Source organism: Varanus komodoensis, unplaced genomic scaffold (genome assembly GCF_004798865.1).
Source record: "Varanus komodoensis strain SLA01 unplaced genomic scaffold, ASM479886v1 scaffold5, whole genome shotgun sequence".
NCBI classification, from domain to species: Eukaryota; Metazoa; Chordata; class Lepidosauria; order Squamata; family Varanidae; genus Varanus; species Varanus komodoensis.
The window spans coordinates 21,580,897-21,605,851 of record NW_025336087.1 but is presented as its reverse complement, the minus strand read 5'-3'; the positions used below and the strand labels follow the sequence as shown (position 1 = coordinate 21,605,851).

Sequence of the window (24,955 nt, the reverse complement as noted above, 5' to 3'; positions counted from 1 at the left end):
AGAGCAACAGAGTTGTCAGCATAGGGCTGTTGACATTTGGGCATTTATAATGCTATTTGGATTAGATGGAGATGCCGACCATCCTCTGAATTCTTGTCACATTTGAGAAATAGAGGAATCTGCTGATTCCCCTCCCCCAGGCTTTTCCATCTGTTTTGTATTATTCTATGGTTAAAATAATGGAAAAATACAGTCATTAAAAATGATCGAGCACTGAGTTAAAGTGTTATCACAAAATAAAATGTGGCCTAGTTCAGCAGAAACTTCAGTCAGTGGCCTTGAACTTTAATGCCTTCCTATTGATTGCCTGGAGTTTTTAGATGTCCATATCTTGTGTAAGGTAGGAGCCCTTGCAAAAAGAACATCCACCAGGTTGGTACAACTTGCTTCTCAAGTTTATTTTGCATAAACAGTGGCTAAAGAAATAATCTTTACTAAGAATCGACCAAGGTAGTCTATCAGTGTACCAAAAGTTTCAAGTACAGAATATGTCCATTTTTTCATTTTGGAGAGAAAAGCACTAGTGACTGCCAAAAATAGAGAGAGAACAGGAGGACAATGGGAAACGAGTTGAAGGGGATATGTTTTCTAGAGATGTGAAATTCCACTTGTTTATTATGTAACAATTTTGCAGTTTACAAACTCTTGGATTCCTGATGAAAACATAGGAAAGATGAAGCAGCATTGTTGCGATAATGACAAACCTTGAATAGCTTATCATAATAAAAATTAATAATTTTTTAAAAGAATGAATAATCCTCTGAATATTGGCCTTGGCTCTGTCCTTCTTGGAGGAACATTTTAGACATTGATGCTGACTCTTTTCTTCTTGGAGGGGTGCTGTGGGACTCTTGTTCGACAACCTGCAGAATGGCCCCTATGTGATTTCATATGCATAAACTCCTTGGGAAGATTGTCTGGAGTCTTGGAGTTTGGTGCCACCAGTAGACTACTAAAACCCAACTCCTTCCATTGAGATCCAAGGAGGCTGTTCTAGTTTTAATTCATTGTCTGATATGAACAAATCCAAACATAATCCAGATAGGATATAGGTGCTCTTTGGTGTTTTCTTGGATTCATCCCTGAATCTGAATGGCCAGATTTGATGACTCAGTTCTGCAAAAGGGTACATTTGCAGAACTGAGGCTAGTGCACCAACAGTGCCCATTCCTGGAGATGCCTGATACAGCCACAGTGCCAAATTCTTTAGTTACATCCTGTTTGGGCTACTGTGCTAGGTATGACATGAGTTATCTTTGAAAACAGTATGGAAACTTCAGCTGCACCAGAATGCTATAGTCAAATTGTTGACCAGGGCTGGTTACAAAGAGCAAGGTTGCCTCCTTCTCTGTTGTCCTTCTGCTGGCAGGAAAAAAAATCTTATTCAGGCAGGACTTTTATATGTAAACTGGTTTGTTGCAGAAGAGGGTAAATTTCTTTTATTGCTGTGTTTTCCAGAATAATATCTAGACTACTAGATTGAAAAGAAGGAAAATTATCTTGCTATAAGTGAGCCTAAATTAACAAGAAAGATAATTTTATTTTGTTAACTACTCTTTGAAGTTACCATAGTGCTGTTCCATGATAGTAGGGCAGGTATAAATAAATAAATGAATGACTATATAAATACATTTAAAGAGGTGGAAACTGAAACTGCATAGTCATGTTTAACGCCTTGTGGCACATGATGTCTGTGTCCTTCCATTTGTGCATTTGTTTAGGCTTTAATAGGCATTGAGCATGATCCCAGTCCTGCAATCTGTTAGAGACACCTCTCAGTTCCAAGTAGTCTGCAGCAGATGCACTGTGGAGCATCTTCTCCACAGGTTGTCTGTGCTTTGTATTCTCCTAATGTCTTCATTGCCATCTCCATGTGCTGCTTCCTCATCTGCTGGCACTTACTCCCTCTTGCTCTTGCAGAGGACATCATAATTAACCATACTATGAGGAAGCAAAGAATGAGCAACTAGCAAGGTGACTGTCATCTTCACCACTACTTTAAATAGTCTAATTAAAGACCACATGCTCATTTTACTGTTTCTTTTTTAAAATAAAAATTACTTTCTTGTTATATTTTATGACACTAACCATCAAATATATGTGAAATATGGAGCTTATATGAAAATATAAATAAATATATGAATGTATGTGTTATAGGAATAAATACAGATAATATGGAAATTTTACACATTAAAAACCAAAGAAACAAACATAAATTTTAACTGGTCATAGACATTGTGAAATGTTGTATATGGGCCTAACAATCAAGTGATTTGGAAGCATTGTGATTTAGCTTTCTTTTACTTGATGTCTTGTGTTTCTGTGACAATTATGTCTGTACTATATTTGCCACTTCTCTGACCTCTCATTTCTATACTAAATTCAGTAGCCACTGCGTAGCAGCCACTATTACCATCTAGCCCAGCATTCTGGTTCTAAAAATGAGAAGCTAGTCCTCTCCTAGAAACTTAAAAGATGGCCAAAGTTATGATAGCCATCCAATTTTTTGTCCCAAGCACCTGCTGATTAGAGTTACATGACTGAAAACTCCATTTAGCTATTGTAGTTTATAGGCATAGGTAGAGCCATCCTTCATTAATTTGTTTTAAGTCTTCTTTGAGCACTTGAGCTAGCATCTGGTATCATTTCTCACTAAATTTTAGATGGATCATAAGCCTGCATTCTGCTCACGTCTGACATCTGCTCATCAGACCACTCTTTCATTCCCTTTGTTCTGACTTGCTGCCTGTACAGTGCCCCCGTTTCAACTGCCCTGACTTCATGATGGTGATATGCCCTATCCGAACTGGTAGTGCAGCTCTCCATTATGTTTATTCTACTCTTATTCTGTGTCAAGCAAGACTGAAAAATACCAGCTTGATCAATAACTTTGTTACACTGTATAGCAGACTAGAATAGTAATGATTAACACATTGGTGACAATTCTGAATTCAAGGACATCTGCATCATAAGGAGTAACTATCAAAGTGCAACAAATGTTTTATAGCTGATTTACATGTGTGGAACAAAACAGTTCAAGAATTTTTGAATGGACTTTGAAAAGTGGATTATGGACAAAACTTTCTATGGTTAAGCTTTTCTCAAAGGGAGAAAAGGTCTCTCTGAACTGTTATTTATACAAAGAAACTTGTGTGTCATTGTTAAAGAACCCTGCCTATAAATGTATAACTTTTCTAATTAAAAGGTGCTTTTAGGTCTTTTCTTTTTGGTTAGTATAATAAGCTGGCACTAGGTATATAGATTTTTAAGAACTTTCTAAGTTAGACTCCTCCTAATGTAGTTTCTAAAGTGAATGAATACTAGTAAATCAGATTTGCATTCTTGTGACTATAAATGCATGTTCTTCACTAGAGAACCCCTCAAGAATGAATCAGGTGTGTGAAGGGGCAATAGCATTCACATAGCCCAAATTTCCATCTCAAGTGTCATTAGTTTGCTCTATATTGGAGAGCTGTCATTCTTATTAGGTGAGTTTCCTGTCTAGGCAGTTTATATGTCATTTTTTTCCTAGAACTTTGGGCTCTGAAATATAACAGAATTCTTAAATTTCTAGGTTATGTTGAAATTATGTTCCCATTGTGGATGATCCTTTGAGTACTCCATTGTGTGTGAGTGTGGGGGTTGGGGGGGGAGATGTACAACTGCCCCCTTTCAGTCTTTTCTAGTAATCAGGGTATTTTTGAATACACCAAATTTCTATTTTATGTGTCCTGTAAAACTAATTAATTAGTACAGAAGTGAGGCTATGCATTTTATATGCATAATATATTTATATAAATCAGCATACACTATTATAGTGTATACCTACCATAATTCAACAGTGGTGACTTAGTATGTCAGCAAAAAGAAGTCATGTGAATGTTCCTATATTCATTGTCGAATTTAGGACCCCAAAATAGTCTTAGCTTATGTTGTTATTTTAGAAATGTTTGATATTATCTGTTATTGCTTTATTCTTGCGGCTTCATAATTATGCACCAGGTGTATGTGTAGCTTTTTTATACACAAATACATGTCATGTTCATTTCCTGTTAAGCAGAAAAGTGTAATACAAAGTGAAACAGAAATGCATTTTTGGAACTAAATTTTGTGGTGTAGACTGTATATATGATATTTCTATTATTTGGAAAATAAGAGGCCTAAATTATTTGGTTAAAAGAGATATAGACTAAGACATTGAAGCCCTCTTTCTCTCTCTCTCTCTCTCCCCCCCTTTCCTTTTAAACAGGGTATCCTTTACACTGTACCGACATAAATGTCCATCTGTCTCAGTAAACCTTACTGGGCATAGTTAACACGTTCCAAGAAAACTGTATTCCTATTGCAAGCTCATGGACTGTAGGGTATCACATACAGACAATTGCTCCAGTTCATGGTATGAACTCACATAAACAGAAAGAAAAGGTATATTTAAATGCTATGTACATATCTGTAGCCAATTTATGAAAAAAATGGTGTAACATAAGGTTAAATCTGCATTATCCTTCTTTGCAACTGAAGAAAGGCTGATTTATTTTTGTATGGACTACTATTTGGGGGAAATTATCCAGCTGGATATTGAAAAAATTGTCAAAATTATTAAAATTGAGGTTCTTGACTACACTGATAGAATGTGAAACTTTCTAGCAACAGGTTAACAGAGCAAAAAGCAAAACAACAAAAACCCTGTATAATTTGGCATCAGAACTGGAAATATGTGAACCTGTCACTGTAAGCAGTCTCAAAGGGCAAACTGCTTTGCTGGAGCTAATTAACCTTAGGAAATAATTACACAAATATGCAAATGTTGTTTAGATAATTCCATGTGTTATCAGCTCAGGTAGTCCATCATAACTGCAGACTTTGCAGTGTCTAGGTATTAGTATCTGGTGTAGTTGATAAGGCTTTGGTTTCTGCATGTGTTCAGCTTGGTATTTAAGAATTAATGATGGCAATAATCCATTCATGATTTTAACCTGCATTTTGAAAGCTCCAGAAAACACTGTATATACTGTATGCACACTGCTTATCTGTGTACACTAATGGCTTGATTCATTAAAATGTTATATGCCTTGCCAGTTTACTGTCAAATGGTACTAGTTTTTTAAGACAAAAATGAAGATTCCTTAAATTGTTGTATTCCAAATAGGTCTTCTAAAATGGCCCTAAAATGGATATTGATTTTGTTTACAGAAAATGTTATCTTTTTCAAGGATTCAGCTGATTTTATTTCTAATGCAATCCTGTTTAACTTCATTCTGAAGCAGATTTATTTGTGTCAATCTCAAGATATTATATGCTAATTTAGTGGGCCATGCCTAGAAGTTACTGGGAGACTGTCCTTCATATTTTGTATGCTGAGCATCAGGGGATACTCTTAATGAGTTTCTTTTACACTGTTTTACTGTTAGATCACTAGTATCTTCCCAATATCAGAAACATTATTATATGAATAAAATGTGAATATTCCTCTTCTCATGTCCGTAGCCTGAGTAATGGAAAAGCTTTCCTCCGATATTATGAAGAATTTTGTTTTGATTATTGTTTGTTTTCCCTTTGGTTTCCACAGTGAGGTTTGCTAGTGAACTCTGAAAGACTTCACTTTGCATCTCAGAATGCAAATTATTCTCTCCTTTGAAAATCTGTGTGAGAGTCTAGCTGGGGTTCATACTTGAAACATAAAATACAGTTCTGACTCAGCACCCTAATTTTCATTCTCGTGTCTCAGGTTTCACATTGTGTTATGTATCTTGAAATTGGCTTCAGCAGTTAAGCAGATTTCATACTGAAACTGTACCATGGAAGCCCTTAGGGAGGAACTAAACTTTCATGTCATCCTTCATGGGAGATACTGCATTGAATTGTATTTTGTATTTTTCATCTTGTGTTTGAAAGTAAATGTTGATTATCACAATTATTAGTTATAAATTAGTAGCAATAGTAGCAACAGTAGCAGTAGTAGTACTGTAATACTGTACTACTCATACGTAATTAATCAAGATTCTTTTCACAGGAAAATCTTTCTCTTTTGAGGGCAGGAAAAGCAGAGCACTAGAGTAGTTGCCTCATTCAGTTCCCTCCCCCTGCTTGGAAGAACTTGAAGCATCAAATTTATTCCAAATTTCAATATTTAATTAAACACTATAAATAAGCAAACAAATGAATTGTTGAATGATCGATTTAAAACAAAGACATAATTTGTTCAGCCAATTATGCTTCAATATTACTATCTGGAATATTTATGCTTTTTATAAAATAGAATAATGTGAGCCCTATTCAGGTGTTCAGAACCACAGTTACTTGATTGTGCAAGTAGGGTTATGCTGTGTAGCCTTGCCCACACATCTGAGATTTACATACATTCAATATGGTAAGATTTGAATAAGGCTGTATGGATCCTATATGAATCTTAGTATGTAATCAGCATCATAGCATCTTGTCATCTGCAGGGCATATTCACATCTGTAAATGTACAGATGCCAGGGAGAGTGTATCACATGCAGGTTCTGACTGTTATTCGTGGTTGTGGCACCTTAACACTGCACTGATACCCCACGCTACCATGATGACAGGGCTGTCCATTCCACCCTTTCTCCCTGATGCTGAAGATGCAGTGCTAATGATTGAATTACAAACAGCACTGAATCCATCTTTGTATCTGATAAGATGTCTCTTGGCCTTTTGAAACACACTCCTGGCAATGCATTGCACAAACAGTTCATCCCTGGTGTTCCCCTTTTGTCCCAACAGCATCCACATTGCCTGTATTTGGGGCAACATTCCTCTTCCTTGTCTTTTCAAATGGTTTGGACAATACCTCAGATCAGTTCCTTCCAGCATAGCTGATGGACAGATATGATGGGAGTTGTGCTCCAAATGAGGCATAGGAGGGCAGGTCTGAGAGCAGGAGCCCATCCTCATTGGGCTGTGGATACAAATAAAACATCTGGTGTGTGTATTTGAGCTGTGTCTATATGAATACTGTGAGAGTGTGCCCCTGTCTACTTATACAGCCCCCTAGAAACTTTATGGGTATCCCAGAATGAACCTTTATGGTGTTAACCGTGTACTCTATGGAATGCTAATCTTGTATTCCATAGAATGTTCAAAGGTCAGAAATGAACATCTTTTTTTCAGTTTTCCAAATACATTAAGTATAAGACTAATCATGAAACGAATATGCATGGTAACTTTCAATTGTGTGGATTTTGAAACAGACCAAATAATCTTTCATTACATTTGTTTTAAATAATCCATAATTTCTTGTACCTTCTGAGCTTTTTCATTGAGTTTCTGGTGCAATGAATCAGTAACTGTTTGATATCCAATATGTCTGATAATTTTAAGAATTACTGTGGATAGCAACTTGTATTAATTTTTCCATCCCTAGTAAGAGAACTAAAATAAGGATTGTGATTACAAGGAATACTTTTTAAATTGATCACTATATTAAATAGCTTGTTAAATTCTATTTGCTTCTGAAAAGGAGGTATAGGATTTGTTAAATTAGATAGGAATTTTAGTATTTTAAATCTTTTATGCTAAGAATATATTGGATTAGAAAAAGGACCTCAGAGTTTCAGCTGCCTCACTCCAGCTTAAATTAAACTTGCTAGGTGTTTGTTTTAACTTGCAATATCCATGATTTGTGCATTTGGGACTCTCAGGAAAGTGAGCCATGCATTACCAGCTATCTCCCATGGTTAGATTTATTTTTTGTCCAGTCACCCTTTTAGCCAGAAATTTTAGCTAAATTTTAGCTGTAGGCTTGATCCAGGACTCCTATCTAAGATCCATTTCTGGTTCTCCTCCTTTCCTTATAAAGTTGTCAGATTTATTGTTCTTTCCCTGCCACTGGCATCACCAGCAAGTAGAACAGGTGATGGAAAGGGCACTATGTGGTGATATCATCATGTAATGTGCTCTAACAAAATTATTCTGAATTTAAATATGACTTTTAACCTGGTCTGAAATGATTCTGTCTTGATCAAAATAAGTTACTGTGGATTTATTGAAGGAGTGGCTTATTTAAATAGCAGTGAACGATAAAAATGTTGAACATGGCTTGCCATACTGTCTGAACCCTGGTAGCATAGCAGGTTGGAGGGGAAAACAGTCCTTCAGTAATACATGGACCATTGCACAGTTACTGAAGGGCACAAGTGTTAGCAGTAACACACACACACACACAAACATGCAAATGTGTATAAACAAATTACATTTGCTCCATTGTTTGTGCAGAGAGTTCTATTTCATTTTTAAGCACCTAGTATATTTTGGACACTATATAAATAAGAATAACCTTATTAGTATTATTTTCTAATTCTAGGAAAATGGCTCTCCAGAAGAACATGCTGTTTATGTATGGGACCACTTTATCACCCGATCAGCAGCTGAAAATGTATTTTTTGTTGCTCATAGTTACGGCGGACTTGCATTTGTGGAACTGGTAAGTGTTCCCATTTTATGAATCCTTCCTTGTCTCTTTTTAAATAATTGCAAGATTTATGTGTAATATTTTCCTTTTTATTACTATGTATCTACCTGCAGTTGTTTTAGCTTTTCTTACCATGAGTGTATTGCTTCTGTCTCCCTTTGCTAACTAGAAGGTCTCAGAGATGCCATTAAGTGGATATATCAGAGGTGTATTATTCCTTATAATACTCCTACCACATACTTAAACTAAAAAGGCAAAGAAGATTTAGGTTACTGGTTAATGGAAGGCTATCGAAGATGTAACATAAAGTAACATATAAAAACCCTCTGTAAAATAAATAAAGCCTCTGTATTTTGGACATCTTTCCTGTTCAACTCTTCCCTGAAGTTAATTGACGTTTAGCTAATTACATGAAAATATGTGAAACAAACCCCTGATGGATTGTGTTTCTGCTCTAGGTTTCTCCCATTTCCAGGGGCTTTTTCCCATAAGGAAGCTTTTTCTGAGGACGTCAGCATTAGGCAATTTGAAACTAGCAAGTCTCTACAATCTAGCAGTGATAAACTGGGCAGAGTGGGTGTTTGCAGCCATTACTTTGTTCAAGGTAAATGTTTCTCTTTGCTCAAAAAGAAACATTTATATCCAAGCATTCCCCTTCTCCAAGTTATGCAACAGTCTTCCCTTCACCTTTGCCATTATAAGGCAAAGTAAATAATCCCTTCATTTATTATCTGTAATAAATTTTAGTTCATTTGGATCAGCTCAGTCTCACATCTGGCTTATTTAACTTACTCTATGAGGCAACTGATATAAAGAACAATCATCTTCTCTTTATATACACCTGCCCAGACCCTAAGATCATCTTCAGTAGTCTTTCTCCAGGAGTCCCCACCAAAGGAAGTGGAGAGGGTCCTAAAGAGAGGTCCTATCCATTCTAGCACCCCAGTTGTAAAATGAGCTTCCCAGAGAAGTTTGTCTAGACCCTATGTTGGTTCCTTCCAGATTTTTTGAACTTCAGCTCCATTAGCCTGAGCCAACATGGTCATGAATGCAGGGAGCTTTCATCCAAAACATCTAAAAGGGAGCAGGTTGGGGAAGGCTGTGGTATTTTATATTGTGTTTCCCTTCCTACCACATAGTGTACATGTTAGGGAAAAATAACTGCCGTCCCCAAGAGCTAACAAATGAGAGCTGTCTTTCACACCAGTTGGTTCAGTCTGCCAGGCAGGAAAAGCTGGTGACTTTTGTGTTAGCAGGGCTTCTCATAAATTGCAGCTTTTATTTTGAATTTTAATAGGAGCTATCCATAGACTTCTGTAGTGAATCTATTTTAGGGATGGAGGTCCTCATTGCAGATAGTGCCTATAAAACATCAAAAGAAAGGTGATGAGTGCCTTATTGACACAGGAGTCACTAGCCTCTCCTGTTGCCAGGGATGGTGACATTTTCCCTAGTTTCTCCAGTACAAGTCCAGGAAAAGATGCCTAAGGAAAGATGTTCCAAGGAGTCTGGCACATCGTGGTCTTTTTTGTTCTAAGTTAAACCCAAATGTGAAGCCAGTTTCAGCAGCCTTTACCACTTTTATATTCAGTGTTGCTGCATGAAATTCAAGCTATGCATGGAAAGAGATGTGAATTTTTCTTAAAGGCACACCTGTCAGAGGAAACACATGTCTGCACATGCACAGAACCGACTACTACTTTAACAAGAAATAGGGATCTAAACTAGCACTAGCTCCATACCTAATGCATAAGCCTAAGCAGCAAAAACAATATTCTGGTAGCAGGAGAAGAAAGAATATCAAAGGGTACCAGCTGGTGGGAATAAACAGGCCATGGTGAGTTTTCATAGAGTCCAAACCCAGCATGCTTATTTTTCATGAACAAGCCACCCTGAAAAAAACATGGTTTGTTGGGTTGTTCATAAGCATGACAACATCTGATAATCCTGCTAGTGCTGCTTCCATTTGCTTTCATCCCTTCTGAGTTTCTGCAAAGGGTGTCCTAAACATGTTCACATCTATCTGTCTATTTATTTATTAATTTTGGATTGACTGATTGGCCTGTGTGGAAGTAAATGCCTGCTACTGGAAAATGTGTGTAGTTGTCCTCTCAGTTTTGCTACTTTGCTGTGAAATTTGCACTGTTCTCCACTCCATTTTATTACTTTGCTGTGAGATTTGAGCAGTGTCCCCCTCTGTTTTACTGCTTTGCCATGACATTGGTATATTTCTAGTATTTTTGCTTATAGCTCTGTAACCCATGTATATGTGTGACAGCTGGCAAAGAAAATCAGTAGAAAGGAGTGATAAGCATAGAGTTTAGGGCAGTGGAAAATGGCTCGTGGCTGTAGGAGAGAAGAAGGCTTAGGGGTGGATGTTCTTCCTCATTAGAACATAAAGCAGCCTTTAACAAACAAAGGGTGTCCACTAGCAAATTAAGTGCCGGGATGGATGATGAAATTGACAAGGACACTGGTAACATTGGCAAGAAGGAAGGTATCAGTATGCTTGATTAAGTAGCACACAGGCAGTCTTGTGCATTTGTGCAAGAGTGGAAGTCTCCCAGTTTAGTTTAAGTTTGCATATGTATTAGCACATTCATAGCTGCTCAGGAAAGTAATTTGATCTGGTGATCTACTACTTCTAAGTTTGCCTGAGTTACTACTGAGTGCTACTGAGTTTGCTACTGAGTTTGCCTCAGTAGCTGGCAGACCTGTTTCAGAAAAATTGCTGATGTAGGGACCTAGGAAATGAGTTCTGCCTTATAGATGCCTGGAATAATGCCAGCATTAGGACTGAGTGGGGAAACAAGCCCTGTTTATGTGCTGGATTAGTGAGTGAACAGCCAGTCCATGGTGGCTTATTCTCCAAGTGGCTTAGCTTGATATGTGACCCTGCCAGGAAAGATACATCTGCCAAAGAGAGAAGAGTTAATTTGATGTGATCTGAGAATGGAGTGAAAATTTATTGAGTAACATCTTTGAGGACATTTGGATGGGAAATGCCTGTTATGTAATGATTGCTTTAAAACTATCTATCCATGCAAATTAGCATTGGAAAATTTATGTTAACATGTATACTCTTTTGTCCTCTTTTTTGGTGGTGCACAATATTTGGCAATGGTTAAGTGGCTACTCTGTCAGTATTCAACTCCTTCCACATCTAAACTCCTTTTAGATACACAAAAGATAAATACAAAGTTCTTACACAGGGAAATACATATGTTCTGTGTTTTATCATGTAGAAAATGTAAGCCATTCCAGAAAATGCAGAACTGTATAAAAGCACTGCTTGGGAAGATGAATCTATGATGTAAGATTATGGTGTGTCTAATAAGCAATTGCAAAGCCTTTTAAAGGAGTAAAGAAATGTAAGGTAGTACTATAATGTGAATAATTTACTAAGAACATGTTCAAAAGAAGTTGAGTAGGAACATGTCCTCAATAAATACTAAAGTAACTACAGTTATACTTGCTAATATTACAGTATCACAAATATACTGGCAAAGGCATCATACTTTTTATTTGTTGATTTTTAATTAGCAAAGTAATAATGCTTGCTAAAATAATTAAGCTTCAAAACAGTTTTGAACTAATGCTCCTATATACACTCTTTTTTTAGTCTGGCTTGAGATTGCATAGCTAACTCATGACCGATGTGTCATTCCCATTTTGCTTGTTTCTCTTGTCATCCTGGTGGATATTCCTCTACTTTTGTTCTTCTTTAATACGAAGCACACAGATGTTTCAGAACACAATTTGACTTCTGACCTTGGGTCTCTTAGGGTCAGGGTATTCGGGGCCTGTGAAATTATCAAAAGCAAAGTTAAAAAAAATTCCTCATTGCAGTAAGTAAGCAGTAAGTAAGAAGTTAAAAAGGAGCTTTGTCAGATAGACAAGATGGTCCCAGTAAGGGTCAGCTTCTATAGTCTGCTATCTCTGCAGGAGGTGTATGCATGGGAAGAAGAATAAAATATACAACACAGGCACATCACGTATCTATCATGCACATGCAAAGCTATATCTGAAAAATATATTTAAAACAAAACTTGAATTAAAGAAAGATATAAATGCACAATCATACAGTTTTAACACATTGATTAACAAATTTATTTGCTGTAACTATAGGCAAACATCCTGTGTATGCCATCCAAACAACTATGAAATCTTCTGTTGAAATACTTCACTTTTCCACGTATTTTTTTCTGTACTTTTTCCAGTCAGAGATGTTTGTTAGTGTCTTATAGAGAGAGAGAGAGAAAGTTACAATGATTCTGGTATGTCCAAATCATTTTCTAAATGAAGTCCTTATTTTCTCTTATTTTGGTGCTAAAAAAGTTCGCTTTTTGCTCAGCATAAAACTCAAGTCAGACAATACTTTTTCCCTGTCCTTTAAGGTCCTCCCCTCTCATTTGCCCTTCATTATGGAAACAGAAACTCTCTCATCAGTACCATCTGCTTAGCCGTCATTTACCTGAAGTATTTTTTTCTCTCTTACAGTCTGCTATCTTTTATTCTTTGTAGTCTTTGGTAGTCCTTTCTTTGTAGACTTCCCTTTTATGTTTTAAGGTATTTTATGCATACCAGAGAACCTTGACTATGGGGAATTAGAAGCTACAGTAAAAAAGGAAGAATTTCTATATATGTGTACTTCTGATACAGTAAACAATTTTCAACAGATGCCAAAGTGATGGTAGAAAGGATCCTATTTTCATTTGGCACGATCATGTTTTATTTTTCTGGACAAGAGTACATGATTGACTCCCACATTTGTCAGAAATTCATAAAAGAAATTTATCATAAATTTTCGTGCATTTCATAATCAGAAGTGTTGAGTCAGGTGGAAGGAGAGTCCTTACTGTTTCAGGATAAAGAATGTTGAGGATCATGATTGTTCTCTTGTTCTGCTGCTTGGGACTGTAGCACAAGAGCTGTTACTTTCTCTGGTATTCTTTCCACAAAGTCATCTGGAGAAACTGTCTATGCACCAGCCTTTCTATAAACTTTTCTGCATTTTTTAGGATAATACTATAAGTTTTATGCAGCTGGCCACTTATTCTGTATTATCTTCCCTCACCATCATCATTTAATGCAATATTTTCTCAAGAAGTAGTAGCCTGTTTTCTTTCCATTACCCTGTAACCTTCAGGAAGACATAAGATAGCAATGGTATCCCGTTTGCCATTGCAATGGGTTTTCCTTCCATCCTACAGTCCCCTACACACGCATTCACATCTGCTCCAGAGAGTTAGGGGATGCTCTAAAATGGATTTGGAGAGCCTACAGGAAGTGCAGGAGAGAGGAAGACCCATTGCATGAGCAGAAATCCATTTGAATAACATTTTGGGTTCTAGACTCCACCAAGCCATAAAATTCACTAGGTAACTGGGCCAGTCACTGACTCTCAGTCTAGCTTACTTCACAGGATTGTGGTGATGATAAAATTGATAGGAACAGACCTTGTAAGAGGAAGAGGCTGGATATGAACATAAATAATAGTTGGATGGAGATCATTATTTTGATTGTTGACTCACTTTGTAATGCAAAAATTCAAGCTCTAATCTTTTCAAATACTTATTATTTTCAGGCTTCTACTTTGAAAGGGAGCTCTAAGATGTTAAACATACATCATTCCTTTCTTTATTGAGAAAGTACTTTGCCTGTGTAAGCATTGATGGGGTCCAGAAAATAATCTGGGAACATCAGTTGCTGAAACAAAGCAGATGCTGGCCTGATCAGTCATCTGTACGAGATCACTGGTCTATAGAAGACCTACTTAAGAGTAAGATATATAAAGTGGTACCTCAGCTCACGAACACCTCAGTTCACAACCAAATCGGGTCGCAAACAGAAAGTTAGGAAAAAAATTTCCTCAGGTTGCGAACTCCTCATCGGATGATGATCGCGGTCGTGCCTGTCTCGCCCTGAGTGCGCCCATGATTGTGCCCATCTCCCCCGCATGAGTGCACCCACGATCGTGCCTGTCTTCCCTATGATTTCAAAAAAAATTTACAGAATGAATTAACCTTATTTACATTGAACCTTATGGGGAAATTTGACTTGGCTCACAACCAGTTTTGGTCGCGACCGGAGTCGAGGAATGGATTAAGTTCATGAGCCAAGGTACCACTGTATGTAAGAAACATAAATTTGTTGAAAATGATAAGATAATTTACTATGTATGCCTTTATGGTTTTCTAATCAATGTAGTTAATTAGGGTCAATTGGTTAAGAACAGGGCTAAATTTAGTAAATTAAAGACGGTGTGTCCTCTGGAAGCTCTATCATTCAGTTTCAAGTTAGTTAAGATAACTTCATTTGAACTTCTGGGTAGTTCAGAGCTCATTAACGGGTCTTCTAAAACCTTAGTTTTCTCTTATCTAGTCACTTAAGTTTACAAGTATTTCTTAATCCAGCCATTTATTGGCAACATAAGCAGAAAGTACCTGTGTTAGAACTTTCAGAGAAGAACACAAGTATTGAGTCTACTTCCACTGTGTTTGGCAACATGAAGAATGCTAAACGTGTTTACTTTAGCATACTATTTGGGATCATGATCTTAATGTATGCAAATACCAAAGTAGCAATCTTATTATTTATTACCCTACTTTTCAGCCAAAAAAAGACTCCCAAAGAAGCTTACAATCAGTTATCCGAAAAGACAGTCCCTACCTGTGGACTTATTGTCTAAAACGACATCACACACAAGGAAAAGTCAACAGAGAGGGAAGTGGAAAAAATTAAGTAGACTTTTCTTGTCTGTCTTGGCTCTATCAGTCAATTAGCTTGTCAGTTTTGTGTTCAGGGGCATTGGTGGGGCACGGAAGAACCCTATTGTGAGTTTTAGAGGAAACACACTGAGCCCATGCTCCAACATACTGTGAAGCCTCTCAGAAATTGTTATTGTACTGAAGAGCAAGTATTTTCCTGTCCTTCTGGGTCATGAACTACAAAATAAATAATTGATTTAAATGTTACTTAAATGTGTGGAAACTGAACTTCTGTTCATAAATATAACTTAGCAAATTATTTCTAGCATGTTATATACACTGAGATACACTAATTTAAAGTTGGATATCAAATGTGCTCCTAATATATGATTAAAAGTAAACTATTATCCTCAATATACAGTACTAGAAATAGATTATGTCACAGCATTCTTACAATGATTCTTAAAACTCAGACTGTATCACATAAGTATTTTCTTCAACACTATCATTGAAATGACATTATTAGCCCCTACCTCTTGCTTTGCCTTCCAGGTCCTGGGCACAGATAGCACGGCTCTAATTACATTCTTATCTATCATTACTCTGAAGTATGTAAATAAAGAAAAAGACAATTGTTAAAAATAAGTTCACAAAGCACAGTTCTATTATTTCTGAATTACCATTGACATATCTTAGAATGTTGATATAAGCAAAAAAGAAAGGCCCGAATCCTGAGGAAATTATGCTCTAGATTTCAATAGAGAAGCAAAAAAGGAACTATGTACACAAATGGTTTTTTTAAAAACTTACTTATTTCAAACATAACTATCATTCTTAACCAAAGTTTCCAGTAGGCTATCTTACATTATCCCATTCTATACATGTCTGTATCCAAGCATGAGAAATGAATCAGTCCTAAGAAGTTTCTGAAATGTTCCACTGACTTGGTGAATATATGGAATCTTTCTTTAGGTAAACGGACATAAGCTATATTGATACTACCAGCTCCAAACAGAGGCAGGTGGTGGGTGGGGAGGCACCTATGCACATGAGCGAAGGAGAGTTTGGTTCATGTAGTGACTACATTATGATGCCAAACTTATGTTAAAGCTTCTAGTAATGGTTTGGCCAGTAACAAAACTGTAGTGCTTACACTGAGCAGTCTAGGCCCTCAGCTGTCCATTGTGGTGGTTTTGAAGTGCAACTCACCAACACTGATAATATTCCTTACTTTTTGCTGTAAATTCCTATAGCTCCCATCCAACAGTATTTCTCAAACTTTGGGCTGCACCTAAAGAATATAGGTCATTTGAATAAGGGGCATATGTTATAGGGAGACTTCTGAGACATTTTATGAGATGGAAACGTATATTTGTTCGACACATTTATGTTCCACACATTTTCCTTCAAAGAGTGTGCAACTGCATTCTTAATCCATCTCCTTTCCATTTTGTCCTGACAGCAACCTTGTGAGGCAAGTTAGACAAAGAGTGAGTGCCCCAGGGCCCCATATTAATCTGTGTATGTTAACCCTTGGAAAATTGGAAAACTTCCAAAATCAACAGTAGTTGTCGTTGTCGTAGGGGCCCCAGTACACTGCTTTGCCCAGGGCCCATAATGCTGTTAAGACGGCGCACACTGGCCCAAAGGTGTCTATTTATCTTCAAAGCTACATGAGATCTAAACTTTAGATCACTTGAGTTCAACTTTCTAACCATCAGACTTCGTTACAGTCCAGTTCTAAACATATTTACTCAAATGAAAATGCCACTTGAATGCAATATAACTTATTTTATAAGTTTACTTAGGATATCAGAATTAGAATGCTCTTTTCATGAAATTTTGAAGGTATTAGGAAATCCACTGGAACAGGAATATACTAAAAAATAAAAATGTTTCAAGTATCAGAAATGGAGATGGCTTTGGAAAAAATACAATGCAACGTAAAGCAAGCAGGGCTCGTTTCTGGTTTAGGAGATGCAAAGATCAAGAGAGGCTGCAGTATTTCATTCAACAAAGGCTCATTGGGGTTTAATCTCTAGTGCTAGTTTTCAGTGGCAGGATGTATCCCTGGAGCATAAAAGAATGCAAAAGCTCTTTCCTATCCTATTATGGCCATGTTCTCAAAAACAGTTGGTGACATATTTAACTTGTCTCTGGACTATTATCACTTCAACTGTAGGTAAGGATTCAAATGGCTGGAAGGTCCAGCATATGAACAAAATTCCTGAATATAGAAAACTGAATGTCATGCTAAAAGAATCTAGGAACATCCATAAGAAGTTGCCCTGTACTGAGTTAAACCATTGGTTCATTAGTATTGTTGACACTGGCAATGGCTCTCCGGAGTCTCTAGCAGGAGTGTTTCAAGCCCAGGGGCCATCATATAAAACATCATCAAAAGTGGGCCATTCAAGATTTAAGGCTACAAGTTCACCTGATATTTGTATGCCTAAGTAGCCATTGTTACATTATACATCTGGGGTCAAACCCAGTGTACATTACACACTTAAGTTCCAGATATTCCTCATTCTAATAACCAAACATTCAGAAGAGAATAAAAATCAGAATAGCTTGAAGTATTTCATAATATGAATCATGGTATTGGAACTAAGTGATTTATTTGGATGTGTGAATGCTCAGGAGGAGCAAGGAAGAGTACTGGAACAAAGCAGATGCCGAAGAAGCAGCTCCAATGTATAAAAGTGCTTGAATATGTTCCTTTCTTCCCTACTGAATTTTGTTTCTGGCAACCCTGCAACTGCGATTGTTCTGTAAGCTTTCTGAGCTATTTGGAAACAGATCATTAGATGATGTATGGGGCTGCTGTTTAAAAATTATTTGGGCTCAGAAAGCTCAGGGCGCCATCCTATGTGGCTGTTCATAGCCCTCTGAACTCAGCGTATTATGGACAGCCAGTCAAGTGCTGAGGGATAGCCGAGGCAAAGATTATCTCCATACTTTCCTCACCCTGCAAAAGACTTAAATGGCCAATTTTGGTCTAAGTGTTTTGCCCCTGCTTGCGAAGAAAGGCTGAGACTTTGTCTGGATTTTTGGTAGGATAGTTGTACCTCACTCCTGCCCTCCTGTGGAATGCCTATCCAGCACCTGCTCCAAAGAAGGTCCTCTGCTTTTGAAGCTGCAGCCAGCACAGAAAGAACCATGCTGGCCAAGAGGCAGGAGGGAAGACAGAGTCCCTTCTGCAATCTCTTCTGGGGTTGCAGGTGGCAATTCCAACTTTTCCTGTGAGCAGCCAGGCAGCATCTACCAGCATAGGGTTGCACCCTCATTGCTTATACAAGGCAGTGGTCTGATTCATTGGCCTCATTTGGATATAATACTAAACAATAGTTTTAGCATATGGGTCTGAGCCTGGGTAGGATTTAAGCAAGCTGGCTCCTCCATCCACTCTTCTCTGGTGGATAGATGGCACCAATCATTGGTTGGTTGTCTAAGAAAAAAGCAGGTAAAACATGATGGTTACTTGATGATTGCTCTATACTACTCCATGGTTAGTGTGTCCACAGGTAGATGTTGCTGCTAACCTGAGTTCACAGGAACTTAAATATTAAATCAGTGTTAATAAAAAAGCACGTTAAACCTTTCTGATTATGCAAAATGTATGCAGAGCTCTTTATATCTTATTTACTGTTGCTTAGCTATTTGAAAATATTGAGTAGTTTAGATTTGACCTGTGTTATCTACCAATTAACATAATTATAAAGACACTTAGTATAAATCCTTAAATGCTGACTTGATAAACCCATTACATAAGAAATGGAATTGCTAGCTATACTGTCATGTGCAGTACTCTAATCCTTTACTGAGAAATCTTTTATATAGTTCTGATAAAACTGAATTATATTCTGTTAAGATTAAATTGTGAAAGAGAATAGAAACTTCTTTTTTCAGGCTAACTTCCTACTGTTACATAGCTCATATCAAAGAAAAAGAGGTGACTCCTGCTTTTAGACTAATGCAATCCTACATTATTACATATTTTAGTTTCATAGGCCCCATCAACAATGTATGTTAGCTTAGTATCACAGCTTCACACAGGATGACAAGTTTGTGTTCATTTCAGCATGGGTGCAATTTTCTTCTTTTCCTTCCTATGTAAAAATGCAAATATACACCCAAGATAAGGGGTATTACAGGGCTTTGGGAGGTCTGATTGTTTTCTTAGAAAGCTGTGACATTCCTCCTCACTTGCATGCATTTTACTTGTGCTTCAATTCTTCGTAATTTGTATGGCACGTGGGATATGTAAAGTGTGCACCAACCTCCATTTCCAACATTATTCCCTCATGTTTCCCCCATGCATAACCATATGCACATGTTGGAAAGTGGGAAGAGAATGTACTCCTATGGATTGGGCTGTAAGTAGATACAATTCTAGTAGTTTGTTGTTTGCAATAATTTAAAAAGAAAACTAAACATAGTAGATTAGTAGGCTGTATAAGTAGTTAAGTTTAGGGTGGAAAATTTAGTAAAATTGTCCTTTCCAGAAGGCTCATTGATCCATCCCTGGGAGTCTCTTTGTTGCTGTTCTTGGTGATCCTGCTGGTCCCCTGTTTCATCTCTGGAACACAGAGATGATCTTGATTATTGTCATGATTCCTTCTAGACATCCCCTCCTGAATTGTAGAACCAGTTCATGTCCTCAGTACAGTGAGGATTTGAGAGTGAAGAACATCTACAGCAGAAATGAGGGAGAACTCAACAGAATGCAAGCTAGTCCATTAGAGTCTGTTCTGTGACACTGATGACAGTGAAGAAATCACTCTTCTGTTTAGTGTCATCCAGCAGAGCAGATACAAGTAGTAAACTGCCTGTTGTAATCTGGCCAGCACAGTGAAAAACTAGAATTCTCGGAGGGCTGCTATGACAGTTCACAATGCACTTTGCAGATACATTGTTCACAAGCACTCCAAATTGGATGTCAAGGTTTTGTCAAAAGATGTAGTCACTAGGGTTTCATTTGGTAATTTTGATCAGATGTTTTCAGTTTATACAACCTGAGAATGCAGGCTATTTGCTTGGAGAGACAAGATTTAGTGTGTACTCTCTAGATTCATGCCCATCCAGATACATAGAACTAATAGTTATCTCACTGTAGGGGAGGAAAATTCCAGTGTCCCTGAAAGAGCCTGTGGTGAAACGCCTCCTGAACAAAGCAACAGTCTGTTCATGTGATCTGAACTACTGTCTGGGATCAAATCTTCATGGCAAATCAGCTCCATGTTGTTGTTGTTGTTGTTGTTGTTGTTGTTGTTTTAATGAAGACAACTTGAAACTTTTTCAGTTCATCTTCCAGCTTAGTTGTGGAATTGCCCTGGTTGCCCTGGTGTATAGCCTTCACTGGATGATAGATGAGGAAGTAGGATCCTGTTGGTTTTCTTGGTGACTTTTAATACCATTGACTATGGCATTCTTCTAGACTTCCTTACTGGGAAGGAAAACAAGTAGAAGAAATACTGTAATTGTCGCCCACTTGTTAAGTGGCCCAGATTACCCAATAAGCTTAAACATGTGTACGCATCAACATTCTTTATGAGAGAAAAAGGTTATAACTAGTGAGAACCACTAGTTATATTCTTACAGTATGGGAATATTCAAAGAGCTTCTCATAGTGTTCTTTGTTCTGTACAAAACCTAATGGCTATGTTGGTGGCTCAGATTGAAAGTGAGTGGCTCATCACAGCCCACTTAATGAGTTTATGGCACAGGCAAAATTCAAAGTAAAGATTTCCTGTTTCATAGCTTAGCTTGGTACAATGCTATGGAGATGAGCATGAGCCTCTGAACTCAGAGACTTGGACTCACCCAGTGCAGAGCTGGAAGAATGTTGGAGGTGATCTTTATCTCCCACTGTGCAGTTTTGCTAGATGGCTGTTTTCAGACATCCAAATATGGCATTTCAGAGGATGAGGATGCATAAGGATACATAAGGGAGGATGAAGACGCTCCAGGATACTTATATCCTATTCTGTCTAGTCTCTTTCTGCAGCCCAAAGCATGCCCTTCTACCCTTCCCTGAGGGCATTTTCCTGACCTCAGACTGCAGGCAATGTCTGGCTGTGAAGAGGTGAAGAAGGGAGATCAGAGTTCTAATTCCCAGCTCCAAGGTTGAAGCATTGTCTCCTGCCTCAGAGCTCAACATCTAAATTATCCTATAGATTCTTGATCAGTATTCTGCACCAGGGATCCCCAAACATATTGGGCATGTGACTCATTTGAAATGTGAGAAATTGCTGTGGGCACCACCACAAAATACCCAACCAGTGGATTGCCACTTTGGCATCTACCTGTTGTGAATGTGGATCTTAGGCTGCATCTATTCAGTGAAAACATGGACTGAACAGTTGCATGGACTGAACAGTTGTTTCATGTTTATTGTCTAATTCTGGTAATCATTGGTGATGCAATACAGCTAATGCTTCTTTTAAACCAATGTTTTGGTACTGTCCAGTAGTTGTTGGAGGGTGGGGGCAACAATTTATTGCATAGATAAATTTTATACAAGAACTGATGTACACGTTCTTTAAAATTATTTACTTACTTCATGGGAATTAACAGATAAAATGGCAAACAGATTCTCTGTACTCTTTTGACAGGTAAAAAGAAATAAATTACAAAGCAGGAAGGACAAAAATTTATCTGCTATAATGTAATGGATCTAAGGATCTTATAACACATTCAGTGACATATAGACACCAAACTCAAATGGATACTTATTGGATTATTTGCTCCATTTGCTATACCCCATGTATAATTGCTTGGAAATTATAATTCTGTAATTAATTAATTATTTCATAGAAATCCATGTAAGCTATTAAAAACTGGAGTTTGGTACTCCATGGACCCCACATTTACAGCACTTCTCCTGACTCATTATTTATTTATTATTTGTTTAGAATCATAGAACAGTAGAGTTGGAAGGGGCATGAAGGCCACTGTGTCCAACCCTCTGCTGCTGCAAGACACCAGTTTACGGCATCCCACTCAGATAGCTGTCCAGACTCTTTCTGAATGTCTGTAGGCAACCTGAGTTCACTGTCGCATTGCTCCGTCAGGGAACTTTTCCTGATAACGAGCCTGAGTCTGGGTTGTCACAACTTGAATTGATTACTCTGTGTCCTACACTCCGGAATCAGTGAGAAGAGATCTTGACCTTCCTATTTGTGACAGCCTTTGAGGTACTTTTAGGGTAATATCATGTTACCCCACAGTTTTCTCTTCTCAAGGCTGAACATGCCCAGTTCTCTCAGTCTCTCCTCATAAGGCAGTGTTTCCGAACCCTGGATCATTTTTATTGTCCTCCTTTGAACCCTTTCTAATTTTTCTGCATCTTTCTTACATCTTGGTGTCCAGAACCGTATGGACTATTCTAGATGAAGTATGACTATTGAGAAGTATAGAGGAACTACTACTTCTCGTGATTTGGAAGTAATACTTCTGTTAATGCATCCTAAAATAGCATTTGCCCTTTTGGTGGCTGCATCACATTGTTGGCTCATGTTTAGCCTATTGTCCACAATTAACTCCAAGGTCTTATTCTTTTTGAGTTCTGTTGAGTCATGTATTCTTCATCTTGTACCGATGCATTTGATTTCTTTTTTCCTAGGTGAAGGACTTAGCACTTGTCCCTACTGAATCTCATTCTGTTGCTTTCAGCTCAGCATTGACGTTTCCCAAGAGCACCCTGGATCATTATTTTGTCTTCTAGGGTGTTCACTATTCCACCCAGTTTTGTCTTGTCTCCAAATCTGATTATCTTTCCATGTACTTTCTCATCTAAATCATTAATAAAGAGGTTGAAGAACACTGGGCCCAGGACTGAACCCTGCAGCACCCCACTTGTTCCCTCCACCCAGTCTGAGGAGGTGCCATTGATGAGTACTCTTTGTGTCCAATTTGGCATCCAATTTTGGATCCACCTAATAATTTTTCTATCTGCTCCAGTTTTTGCTAATTTGTTTATCAGAATGTCATGGGGCACTAGGTTGAAAGCTTTGAGAAAGTCAAGGTAGATTATGCCCACAATGTCCATTTGAGTGGTTACCCAGAGGTTTATTTTTTTCTATTTATTTGCAACATACTTACCCCATCCTTTAACAAGTAGGGTTTTCAGAGAAATTTACAAAAATAAGTAGCATAACAGTAACTGTCCACAAACCTATAATCTAAATTTAAAGCATGATACATAAGGAATAATAGATAATGAGAAGGGAAGATTTATAAAAATATATTTTTATATTAACATTGCCTTAAAAGGATATTTGAGGATATGGAGGTAGTGACAGATGACTTCCTCTTCAGCTTACCAGGAAGCTGGTTGGAATGGCTGTTGTGAGGGGAGGAGGGCCTAGTCCCTGCTTTGTGAAGGAAAGGTGATGGTGGCAGATTGCCTTGCTGACTTATCCTTCTGTAAAAACTGAGAGTAACCCTGAGCAGGATGTTTATTAAAGGGGTGGGTTTCATGACACAACTTGCTCTGGCTTCCTACTGTGAAAGAATCTTCCTAAAGTATAAATGACACAAACCCTAATCCTTTATTCAGTATACATAGAGAAAGTCTACAAATGAGATTTTAGATTTTAACTTTCCTGTTCAACAATTAGAGAGGCTTACAGTTTGATGTAGATTACTACTCTGTCCATATTTTCCAAACAACACATTTTGGCACCCAATTGCAAAGGAACAACAAGTCTTCAAATCAGAAGGTAAAAAAATGCTTAATGTGGCATTATTTTTAACTACCTATATTTTCTCTAGGTATGATCTAGGGGGGAAAAAATTATCTGATGTTGTATAGGTAATCTATGTAGTCAATACTGTTTCCTCGTAACAAAAATGTTTGTGATCTATGCATGTACCCATTTAAAAATAGTCTGTGTAGAATTATTTATTTAATTATTGTACTTGTATGCCATGCCTCCTAACCAAAGGCTCCCAGTGGCTTACATAACAGCAAGTAAAATATCAATAAAACAGTTCAAATAACAGTAAAATAATAAAACAGCTAGATAATAAAACAGCTTAAAAAAGAATAGCAATAAAATTAACCAATTAATAATAAACTTTTTAAAACAATCATTGAAATAATACATAATAAATAAATATTGTCTGGCAACTAAACACCCATCACCGCATCAGTAGCAACAATATGCAATTATAAAATCACTCCCAAAACGATTACAAAATAAGAATGTCTTCAGCTGGCAACTAAAAGAGAAGAGTGAAGATGCCTGGTGAATTTCTTTTGGCAGAAGGTTCCACTACTGGGGTGCTACTACAGAGTCCTTCTCCTAGCCATCTCCCCGCTCACTTCATTGGGAAGAGGGAACCAGAGAAGGGCTTCTGATAAGGATCTTAGTGATTGGGCAGGGACATATGAAGACTGGTGATCCCTCAGATATCCTTACTACAAGCCAGGAATGCATACCTCTGCACTTTCTCTGTTAGCTTATTGTACCCTCAACTGTGCACAGATTTACTGTCTATCAGAATTTGGGTTCTGAGCAGGCTGTGTGCTCTATGGGTATCTAAAATATGTTCCACCACCAAATGCTAGCCAAAAGAAGGTATTACAAGATGTTTAACCATATAGACAGGAAGCTTTCTGCAACTTAGAAAGTCAAAACAAGTTGTTTGTCAATGCTTGGCTTCTTAAATAGCTTCATGGCCAGCTTGTTGTTTAGTATAAGCAATGAGAGAAACTTATTCTTATTGGTTCCTTCTGCAGTCTTTCTTAATTTGGCCATTTCCAACCTTTCATTTTATTATCCAGTATGGAACAAGTAAT

General features: G+C 37.5%; 1 protein-coding gene across 7 annotated transcripts in view; it reads left to right on the top strand.

The window, feature by feature from the left end:
- Positions 1-24,955, top strand: part of FAM172A (family with sequence similarity 172 member A) — a 312,125-nt gene that overhangs the window by 150,488 nt on the left and 136,682 nt on the right. For all 7 annotated transcript variants that reach the window (XM_044446029.1, XM_044446032.1, XM_044446030.1 and 4 more), the window contains exon 8: positions 8,330-8,449. In XM_044446029.1, coding sequence (XP_044301964.1) covers positions 8,330-8,449 — 120 coding nt within the window. The remainder of the gene's footprint in view (positions 1-8,329; positions 8,450-24,955) is intronic.